At 40.0% G+C, this 12216-nt stretch overlaps 1 protein-coding gene across 1 annotated transcript in view; it reads right to left on the reverse strand.

Annotated features, from left to right (window-relative positions):
* The window catches only part of LOC145398103 (putative neural-cadherin 2), a 78522-nt gene that overhangs the window by 31562 nt on the left and 34744 nt on the right, over window positions 1-12216 (reverse strand). The window contains 12 exon segments of the mRNA XM_080271057.1: window positions 364-459; window positions 866-1008; window positions 1863-2052; window positions 3062-3252; window positions 4215-4406; window positions 6294-6455; window positions 7168-7271; window positions 7473-7688; window positions 8598-8744; window positions 9997-10210; window positions 11405-11721; window positions 12023-12211. Coding sequence (XP_080127183.1) covers window positions 364-459; window positions 866-1008; window positions 1863-2052; window positions 3062-3252; window positions 4215-4406; window positions 6294-6455; window positions 7168-7271; window positions 7473-7688; window positions 8598-8744; window positions 9997-10210; window positions 11405-11721; window positions 12023-12211 — 2161 coding nt within the window.

A 12216-nucleotide genomic window follows, 5' to 3' on the forward strand; every position in this document is an offset into this window, starting at 1 on the left:
TGCTTTGCTTAAGGATGACCTCTGGAAAAGATATGATATGACAGGGTTAAAAATATGCACAGTCTGAGAATACTGTATCCCCTTTATTCTAAAATACCTATTTGATGATGATGATGATGATTCATATTTAAAGCCTATCCATCTCACTACTGTAGTGAAGACAGGGTGATGATAAGGATCATGATGCTTACTGGTATTCAAATCACCCTTTTAGTGACAGCAAAAAAAACGTTATGATGATGAAGACAATTATTATGATGAATCTTACTAACGACATTTATAACTGTGAGTGAGATGCTAATACTGTTACTGTTGATTATGATGACAAAATGTAACTCATGAGCAATTAAACCTGGTACTGACCTAAGAGTATGAAGAACCATACCAGTGAAGCCACCAGTGTCGCCAGGGAGAGGGTGAAGCCATGTTCCACCACTGACCTTGCCTCACAGTGCTGCCCTGCAATACACATCAGTCACTGCCTCTGTTCTTGGGAAGCAGCTGTGTTATCATTAGCTTAAAGGACCCTGTAGTACCTCTTCCTTCAAAATTTGGTATACCTATGAATACATATTAATTTTCTCTTTGCATATACAGTATAAATACAGCTTCATATCAGAACATAATTTTTTTTTATTAACAAATATTTAATGAAATTATAAGAAACTGTATTTTAAATATATTCATGTCTTTTTATATATTTACTGGCCACATGGATTATATTATTTAGAGTTTACTGACCACAAACACTCTATGTAAATGTACAAAAACATGGTCAAGCTCTTTTGGTCAAAAGACTGGGAAGCATGAGAGTTGGCAAAACTTGAGAAACACAGCAATAAGCAGCATGTATTTTGGGTCTCACCAATGTAGGAGGAAGGACAGTGGCAAAAATACCCTGGGCTGGCATTGGCACAGGTTCCACCATTAAGACAGGGTGACCACTGACACTCATCCACGTCTTCACAGTGCCCACCCTCTCGTGTAACCTCTGATCCCTCTAGGCACCTGAAGGTCCATGGTTAACAATTATTTTAATCACTCTGCAGGACATATAAATCTTCACAGCAGTTAATTATATCATCATCATCATTATCATCATCATCATCATCATCATCCGGACCTCCTTTCCCACCCAAGGCAGGGTGAGGAGTAGCAATGTCCAGACAGCCCAAAATTGCCCAATCCAATGGGCCACGCTTCCATTCACTCATCATTCAACCCCCCGGAATCCTGGCTCTATCGGATACCCCAAAAACATTCACCAGGTTATGTAGCTTCACAGTTAATTATATTCTAGAATAATTTTGCTTTGTCATATTTTTTCTTGTAATACAATACTTCATTCACTCTGGTTTGGTCTCTGGTGTCTGATAACCCTATGAGCGAGGATGAAAGTATAAACAGTATCATGCTAGTGAAGAGACACAGACAGACAGACAGACTAAGAAATATTGTACATTCATACATTCTGTAATGCAGTGTTCCTTGTTCGCCAAAGTCAACCTTTTCTTTCATTGTTCGTAAAGAATTCTGGTCAAGTTCTCTAAGCACGAGGCCCTTTCATGCAGTTTCATTCCACATCTTCCTTGGTCTAACATTCAGCTCTCCCATCCAATAGCTCTCACACATTCTCATCATGTGTTCAAACCACTTTGACCTGTCCATGTGCATTACCCCACTAACATTCTCAATAGCCTTGCAATCTCTTAATTTGTCTACAATGTTTGTTTTTTAATGAGGAACTTCCTCTTAATTTCCTCACACAGTGTATTTCTTAGTGTGGAATATATTACAAACTAACAGATGTGGACAGAATGAGACATGCAGATACAGAGAGATAAAGAAAGTACTGTACTAACCCACATTCATGCCTCCACCAGACATCAATACAGGTGAATGGGGTGAGGCAGGTGACATTATTGCAGGCTGGTGGGGCAGTACAGCCAGCAGACACACTAGTGAACATGGTGGCTTGGGCTAGGGCTGATGTGTTAACCAGAGGTGGAAGGGGAAGTGGCACTCCAGACACTCGTAGGTCATCCAGGCAACCTTAAACATCATTGGAGGAACACATATATAACAAAAAAGAAGGTCCAAATTACCAAACACATGGATCTAGTCATACAACCATTATATAATACTGCTCCATCAAGAGAGAAGAGGTCTTTGGCTGTGTGACACAGTTCAAACAGATCCACACTGTAAAAGAGATTAAGGAGATCTTATTGTATGTCTAGACACTTGGACACATACCATGAGTGAGATTTAAAAAAAAAAAAGAAAAAAAAAAAGGCTAATTATCAGTGAACTTAAACATCTAAATTTTTGGAAGAAACAGAAAGAACATGCATCTGGGCACTCAAGACACCTGCAGGTCATTGAGGCGCCTGACAAACATCATATATTACAAAAGAAAGATCTGGACAGTAAGTCCTAGTTATAAATAGTCTTTATTAGGTAAAAAATAATTGGTAACAGCCTCATTTTTGCTGCCCCATTGCAAGCCACACAGAGTTCAGGGCTTGGTAGGGTTAATAACTACACTTCCATAATCCAGTTAATTTAAGTCATAAGAAACCATCCTACATCCCCGACAACATTACAAATTAAAGAAAAACCTCTGGCCTCTTGCAATCAAACCTTGGCACATTTGTACACAACTTTCTCTAACTGGATTTCTATCAGTAAATTATATAAAAATTACTGATTACAGATCCACTGCTACCTATAAAGGAGCTTTACTAGTTTTCCCTAACTTGTAGTATAGTACCAGTTGTATGGAGAACTTTGAGATATATTGAAAAAAAAAAAAATCTTGTGATTGAACTGACAACTGCCTCAATAACAAACACTAATATCGCCATTCATAAAAATGGTGGAAAATGCTTATAGTCATGGAAATGGTGGCCAGCGAAGGACAAAAAGAACTTAATGTCATGAAAACTGTGAAGAACAAAAGGCAAACAGGACTTACCATCAAGGCAGTCATCATGAACAATGGGTTAAAAGAACTTACCATTAAGAGAGCTATGCAGAACAAAAGGCAAAAAGATCTTACCATCATGGAAGTCATGATGAACAACATAGAGGCTCACTCCTACATACTCTGGTGAGCCTCCTACATAGACCCCCTCCTGTCGGTCCACCAGGAGGGGTGTGGACCATCCCTGGGGGGAGGCAGGGGCTGGGGTAGCATTGTACAGTGGGCCATCACCTTGGTCCACCTCCATCTCTGCCCACTCACCTACCCTGTCCTCACAAAAACATAATTATTATTGTTGGATGTGTTATTGTAGTCTTCAGTATCATCATCCTCATCCTCATCAACATCTATCTCTCTATCGATCTATCAACTGCCACAAGCCTTAATACCATAAGGGGTGGCCAGAATCAAATCGCCTCCGTGTTGCACTGTCCCCCGTCATTTCACTGCCCTCCCCCTAGCCCACACCCCCCTCTCTCATATACCTCTCCACTTCATCTCTCCATCTCATCCTCCATTTCCCCTTCCCTCTCCTCCCCTCTCCTTCACTCACATACACTCTCCTCATTGGTCTCTCAGTTTACATCCTCTCCACATAGCCAACATCATCATCATCATCATAATTAGTCACTCTGGTTCACTTCCATCTCTGTTCACTCACAAACTCTATCCTCACAAATGTAACACCATTATTCTGGTTGTTGGCACTGTTTTCATTACAGTATATCATCACTATTCACTCACACACTCTGCCCTCACAAAAACAATAATATTATTCATATAATAATATTATTATTCTATGGATGTCGGGCCCATTTCACTGAGCATGCTTTTGGTACTTCTCCTAATTTCATATTTCTTCTTTTCTTGCATCAGCATCCTACTTCATCCTATTTTTAAGTGAAAAAAACATGAGGATAACAACGATGATAAAGTTATTATTATTACCTCCACCAATGAAGTTGAAGGAGGTTATATATTCACCTACGTTTGTCTGTCTGCCCGGACAGTATCTTCAAAAGTTCTCAATTATATCAATGAAGTTTAGTGGAAGGGTGGGCCATGGGCCAAGGAAGAATTTATTAAATTTTGGGGTGGATCCAAATCTGGATCATGCATTGGTGGAGGTATGCGCTCTTTGAGTGTTTCCTAGTTATCATTATTATTATTTATCATTATTATTAATACCACATCATTATAATTTTGAAATTAAAACCTTATACAGTACCTTCGGATATATATGGTATGCCACTGCCCATCAGCAAGGACGACCTGGGTGAGGCAGAGGTGTGTGAGTGCAGCAGGGTGTAGCAGCAGCTTCAGACACACCCGCCCACTGACTAGGTGTAGCGCTGCCAGGTCACGCCCATGTTGTGACCCCACCCACACCAGCTGACCAGAGTGTTCCCACGTACGAAACCTTACAAATATATAACAGTGAGTCCTCAATACAGCTGGGTCCCATTAAATGAGTGGGATGTGTTGATGGAAGACTGCTTGGATAGCAGAAGAGCAGACACTTGTATATCAAACAAAATAAAAGGATCGTGAAACTCATATAACAGAGTACATAAATTAAGAGAAAAATAGGGTTAGGCTAACTGACCCTGCTCGCATAACTGAGATCGGGTCTAAATTGCCCATTCTCATATCACTGGTTTCTTGTATAGCAGATACTTGTATAACAGGACCTGCTTGTGTAAATAACATTTTCAAAGTTCTCTGTTTTTATTGTTCCCATGTCCACAACCTTGCAAAAAATTTTTTTACCATATCCCCTTGCTGTATGTTGCCTCATTTCATGTTATTATACAGTAAGAACCTCTTCATCCTTACATGTCTCTTTAAAAATTAATAATATATTTTCTGGCACTGGCTAGAATAAAATACAGTTGACACAGCAGCAGGGTAATGGAGACTTTTTCTAACCCTTCCACCCCAAGGCATCTCTCCTTAGCTGAATAAATCACTAGGTATTTGTCAGGATAAAATATAAAGCACCTCCTCTGGTTGAATGGGTCTACAGTAAATAATGGTATAACATCGCTCTCATCTTAAATGTCAGGACCAACTTGCCTAGCCCCCTGCTCCTACACTCCTCATGGAGTAATGCAGGATTGGATGATGGATGGATGGATGGAAAATTAATTTGTCAATCAAAAATCCACTATAACCTATAAATCTTAATTCCCCTGGTTCCCCATTTATCATCACCAATTGCATGGAAAATGTTGTAACAGTATGGAACACATCCGTGACTTAATAATGAAGACTGTCTGCATGGCCCTTCTATTGATCAGTGGGTAGAAGAGCATTTTGATGGTATAAAGACAGAATGATTATGAACTAGGAGGAGAGGAGGGTATTGCATATATGTGTGAGTCTGAGAACAAGGCGAGGCAAGGAAGGCCAAAAAGATGTCTGGATATGGTAAATGAGAGCATGAGAGGGAGAAATAAAAGAAATTTCATGAAACACATGACTTGGTGAGGAAAAGAAATATATAAAGATGAACATAACACAGATTTCACTCATTTTTTTTAACCTGACATGAATTGAACTGGCTTTATCCTACAGGCACTTGTCAGTTACACAAAAAGAAAACAGACCTTTTTTTTTTTCTTTTACTTTCTCTGAATGGATTATTTTTTAAAACACAAAGGCTCTCTTAATTCCATTTTCTTTAACAGGATTATTTTTTGAAAGGATTCAGTCTTTGGGTTCTACTTCTGCATAAATCAAATGGTTGGTGTAGTTCTAGGATTTCATTTCATTTGATAAGTTATGGATGAAACAATTTTTAGTACAGCTTGAACCTTTTGTTTATATTTTCTGCACAAATAACTGGGTTCTTATGCTGTGGCTCCTTAACTTGCCAATAAGCAAGGTGCAGCGGGCTAAAACAACATAAGCTATGTCAAAAGATTTCTTATGTTGTGTAGTAAACAGGGCTATCACATATCTGACTCCTTATGTAACAATATTTTTAGAGTTTTAATCACTGCTTTCTTATTTTTGCATAAATTAAAAGGACCTAGTAAAAAAGCTCCTCAACTGCTCAATGAGCAAGGACTGAGGCAACAACACAGTCCATTCCAATATCAGAATTTTACTCATATTTCTCACTCAAACTACATCACCCATATGGGTAACTGTCATTCTAATCTGGAATGGACTATATAGTGTACTGTGGTTCCAGGTGATGAAGTTAAGAGTGTGGGAATATGGGCAAGTGTGAGGGGGCATGTAATGATCAAGTGTAGTTCTAGTAAGGAAGGGACTATGACTGAAGGCCAGTTGACCTCACCTGAGCTGGAGGAAGGTGGTATGTGGAGGTGGAACAGAGGTGAGTGCCATCTTGACATAACTGCTGTGTGCAAAAAAGACAGGCTGAGTGCGGTGCATGCAGGTTTCACCCGCCCAGCCTGACTCACACTCACATGACCCCTTCCCACCCACACCAACACACCTGTTGAAAAGACAAATTTAGAAGGGAGCAATGAAACTATACTTTACACTAATGCCAGTATCAAATCTTATATAATCACAAGGTGGGACAGTGAGCTGTCTTCAGCTGTGTATATGAAAGAACCCCTGCCATATGTTCCTTATTTTTGCATTCCTCTTTGCTGTTAAGTCACAGTAATTTAGAAAATATATATATTAATCTTCCATGCTATCAATAAAATTTATATGCTTGTATCCTTCAATTTATATTACCAAATGTATGGAAAAAGCTGGGATATATTGGAATAAATAATAAACAACAAGGACTAAACTGTAACGTACTCCCATATCCCAGGGAAAAGAATACTACCTACTGATTACTTGCACGTCATAGACACATAGTACCTTGTGCTGTCTGGCACAATGGACATACACATATTTACCTACTACTGTACAGTACATGCATAGCCAACATAAATTATTATCATACACTCTGAAAGGCAATACAGTATTCCAGGCTTGCCAATTTCAACCTTGTTAACCTTATGGCTGCACTCCTAGTTACAAAGTCTTCCAAAGCAAATCTCCTCAAGTTCCCTAATGCAAAGGCTCATTCTGAAATCACATAATTTCCACAGTATGTCTGTAGACTTTCTTATCCATATGTATGCCAAAGAGGTTAATGGTTAATTCACAGATGGTATACATACTCAATTAATTTATGAATAACATACCTAGCATTGTTTTGACAAGGGTGTCCAGCAAGTGTGCAGGCGTCCTGGCCAGGGCATCCTGGGGAACTGTCCTCACCCAACACACCTTCACCAAGGTCTCTCAGCTGAAACACACATTACACTGCCATTCATTGCTGATTATAAACATTCATCTCACACTCACATCAATATCATCACCATCATTTTTACTGCTAAATACTGTAATGGGGTGGGGTATGATCCAGAATAAACGATGTACAAATACTTAATTAGCCATTAAGTCCATTGTTATCTGTAAAGCTAAATTACCAGACTGCACCAGTTACCTCTCCATTGACTCGTAAGTTCCTAATGCAGCCGAGGAATGCAGCATCTGTGACTCGTGCTGGCCATGCATGCTGGAGGTGTTCTGGGGGAGGGTGAGCCAGGCCGCCCACCTGCAGAGGCGCTGACACACTCAAGGCGCGTTCTTGTGGTGGCAGTGGACCAGCCACTCTGCATTCTCCACCACCCTCACATCGATCTACAACAATTTCTACCTTCTGAAAATGAGAAATAAATACTGTATAAGCAAATAATAACAAAATAAATAAATAAATACAGTAATCTCTTGATTATCCGGACAGCCATTACCCAGACAATCCATTTACTGGATGCTGTGATCTGGCTGTTAGAAACCAATATTTGTACATTTTTCCATAATATCCAGACAAAATGCTTGCATCCAGATGGAAATTATGGCTCCACGAACATTTTTGCTTCTGACCGGGCAGGAATAGCCTGGTGTTGCTATCATTGTTGCTAGGTGGCGATTGTGTAGTAAACAGCTCCTCCCAGACAGTTGTTTTGGCAGTGAACATGTTGGTTTTTGTGGTTGTTCCCTACCTGCTTCAAGCCTTGGTGTTCCTTGCATGCCTCTTCCTAAGGTGTGTGATGATGGTCCCTTCACCAAGGAAAAGGAAGAGGGTAGTGCTGATTCTTTAGAAGTAGGAGATCCTGGGTAAGACTGATGTGGGATGGTCGAATCATGAGTGTTGACGATTTTTTTTTCTAGCTTACTGTATTGTACCATGATCTTGTTCTATTATACCATGATTCTATTTCATTTTACCATTATGTTTTGTGTGCACACGGCATTTTTAGGTCTGTTTGACCAGACTGAGTAGAGTTAAACAACAGGAACAAGTGTTGTACGATGTACTGAAGTGACCTAACACTGGCTTCCAAAATTAGGTTATGTACGAAAGGGGGTCAGGGGAGAAGTCCATTATCCCGATGGAACCATTACCCGGACATACCTTTAGCTCTATTATGTCAGATAATCAAGGGATTACTGTAATATACTGCACATCTGTATTTCAAAATCTTTCATTCATCATCCTAACTCAGTTTCCTGCTACCTCATCTATCTATGATCGTTAAATGTATGGTAAGCCATTACGATATCCTACCTGTGGTCCCCAAATGAGATCCAGCCTGTGCCACTCCCAGTCTGCCAGTGAAGGAAGGTGTGGACCTGCCAGGAACACGGGTCCACTGCCTGAGTCCAGTAACACCTGAGGCCGTCCCCCCACCAGCTGCACACTCACAACATCCTCCTGTAGCAAGCACTACTTTAAGGAATGAAGTTCCTGGTGATGATGATATGATGATGATGTGGAGGAGGAGGAGGAGGAGTAGGAGGAAGTTTGTGAATAAAAATTTGAATGATGATATTAAGCAGTGATAAAATATGCAAAAAGTGCTTCAGCAACTTCTCATTGTCAAATATTTCAGAATTGCAAAAAAAGACAGACTCAATACAAATAGCATTTTTAAAAATTTTTACTTTCATAAACAAGTCTAGAACTGAAATAATGTGTGTGGCTGCTTAATTAAAAATAAAAATGAAAGAAATAAATGAACACAAGATATCACTTGAGATTTACATACAAGAACTGCATGGCCTAAAAAAAAAAAAAAGAAGAAGAAGTAACAATTGTATAATACAATATTAAGAAGTACAGATCACAATATGCTGAGACAATGCAAATGATGTTAAATGCAAGTTCCTTATGCCTCAGAACAATTCATAATCAATCCCATATAAAAAATTGAATTTCTGGACTCAGAGATTCATTTACCTCAGTATCACAACAGGTGTGTTAGGTATTTGTAAACTAGGCAAGTGGTAACAAGATCTGCCAGAGTATATTTTGAAAAAGTTTTGCTTTAACACCTATTAAAGTTTTTTTTTTTTTAACTCATAATTTGTCTGAACATTCTCTTTTTCGTATCCCCAAAAAGGATGTTCTGTCTAGAAATTATGCTTGGAGAAGGAGACATTTAAAATTCAGATTACTGGATGGAAGCAGTGACCAAGTATTGGTGAAAAGTGTACTGATGATCCTGGATCTTAGGAGCTGTGGGATTTGGAATGCTGAGAGATTACTGATATTTCTTTAATGCACTGAACAAGCATAGCTATGCCTTGGACCCCCGCATCCTGAATGAGGTAATATGGGATTTGCTGTTATCACTTTCTTAATTACCTGAAGGCATTGGAGATGGATACCTTCATGTGGTGGCACAAACAGACCCAGATGATGGAGCTGCCTGGTTATACTAAATACCCCTGACTCCTTTTCCATTCTCCAAATCAGGCCATAAATATAACAACAAAAACCTACTTAAATAGGGGGTATTTCTGTGTCATTGTGGTCCACCCCATGTGTTGATCCAGCATACAATAACATAACTTCAGCCTAACCTGTGTAGAACAATGGTAGCCTACACTTAGGCCCCTTCAAAATACAGTACTGTGCCTTGAATGATACAATATAAAATTGGTTGTTACTACTGTTTACCCACCTGAATGGGTGTTGTTTCTGCATTAGTGTGGTCTGCCTCCCCTGCTGGTCCAGCATACAGCAACAGACCATCGGCCCGACCAGTGCGGAACTCAACAGAGATGTGTGCATGTGTGCAAGGCTGGATAGGAACTGCCCACGCCCACCCTTTGCCTCGAAAGTTCCGACTGAGCTGCTTACAGGCCGACCCACTGGTTCCCTCTGGGCAGACGCATCTGGAGAATGTGCAAGAAGCTAAATATCATATTAGAAACAATCTCTATTAATCCTTTCTGCAGCGTAACATCTTTTTATAATACAGTATTTTTTTGCTGCTTCCAGACAACTGCATTCAGTCTGGCTGAGTTCCACTGTAAATAGTGTCAATGAAGGGTATATTTAACCTCTCCAGCTCAGAAAGTGTGTCCTAAGGCAAATATAATAATCTGAAAGTAACAAAAATAACACGAATAACATATATCTGGTCTGATGAAGTTAACTCATTCAGTACATTTTTGTCAATGAATTTTATCATATTTAATGCAAGATGACTACAGTTTAGTAAAGACAGATCTCTTATAATGTAGGAGTTAAAAAAGGATATCTTACCTCTCTGGCTGAAAAGTTTCTTCTACAGTAAATACAACTGTCTGGTGGTAGTAAATAATAATATGAAGAAGTGTCACTGTACTGAATGATTAGAGAGGAGTTAGAACACTTGAACCAGAAGGATGGCATTCCATAGGTATGAACCCCAAGAGGTGACTGCATGCTTTTCCATCAGATAATGTTACAAAGGAAAGTTGTTGTTGTTAAGTAACCCTGGTCTGTCTGGCCAAGTAAACCCTCAACCATAGGCAAGCAACTGGCCCTGCAGGGTCATCCCATGCTACGAACCAATGTTCCATTAAGAAGAACTTCATCATAGCATGGTGTAGGGATGAGTGTGGAGGTTTGGTTCCTGGATGGACACTGCATTTGCATCCCACCCACCCCAGTTATAGGAGGCATCATAGTAGGCCCCACTATTTGGTTATATGGCTGTATGATTACCATCCAACACTGTAAATGGTTTCCTGGGTTACAGGAAACCATTAGACTAGTCATTCAGTGTACAATTACCTGAAGTGAAAGAAAAATTAAGAGGTAACAGGATGGATGGGAAGAAATATGTATAGAGGAGAGCAGACACAGAAAAGTAATGATAAAGTTGAAGGGAGAAATAGGCAGCACATCAAATGAGTGGATTATGGGTGACTCCACCTTCCACACACAATAGAAAGTAGGCTGCTATTCTACCTTTAAATTTACTGGATTATGATAACCTTGTCTCAGGCTTCTACACGACTAATGAAGTAAAACAGAACTGACACTTGCTGTTTTCAACATCCTTGGACTAAGGGAAAACAAAAAAATCTTGCAAATTGTACCTGGGACGTCTATTATGCAATATACAGCGTCCTCCATTAAGACAGGGGTTGGGTCTGCAAGAAACAGGGTGTGTGATGGCTGCCACACTGGGCTGTGCCTCAGCTGGTGGTGAGGCCTGAGGGTGGGGTGACAGTTGCACATGTGAGGTGAGGCAAGCGCATGTGCTTCTTGATGTCACGAGCACAGGAGTAACCAGAGCCGTCCTATTTGCATCCACCACCCACACACGTCCCTCACCTGAGTCTTGCTTTAGTGCTGGTTTGACGCAGGTGTTTACTCCCACCTCGGCAATGTCCACTCCAGAGTCAACTGAGATCTGTAGGTGGTGTTAACTCCTTCAGTGAAATTACTGTATGTGTCTTTTTCATTTTAAAGCATCTTCATTATGTGAGCTTTCTTGTTTACAGTAATTATTTATTTATCTATTTTTTACTTAATTACTTATTTATTTATCTGTGTGCACAGTAAACCATATACAGTATAGTTAATAATAATATGGGTAATGATGATTATGTCAATGATGATGATGAAATAGGTGATGACAACAGTGATGCTAATGCTGAGGCTGATGATAAAATGACAACAATGATGATGATAATGACATGCTTTGTCTTTACCTTTTTACGGTGGAGAAGGAGCAACTGGTCAAGTGGACGGCGCGAGTGTGTAGCCAGCCAAATTCTCCACCCCTTCCTGCCACGTCCCCAAAAGACTGCCACTGCCTCCAAGGACACCACCCTCACTCCCACACCTGCCACATGGTTGATGGCTGCCTCAACATCTTGCAGAGGTGTATGCCCACTCTCCTGCC

This window comes from Coenobita brevimanus, chromosome 44 (genome assembly GCF_032717465.1).
Source record: "Coenobita brevimanus isolate Jiangsu-jjx chromosome 44, ASM3271746v2, whole genome shotgun sequence".
NCBI lineage: Eukaryota > Metazoa > Arthropoda > Malacostraca > Decapoda > Coenobitidae > Coenobita > Coenobita brevimanus.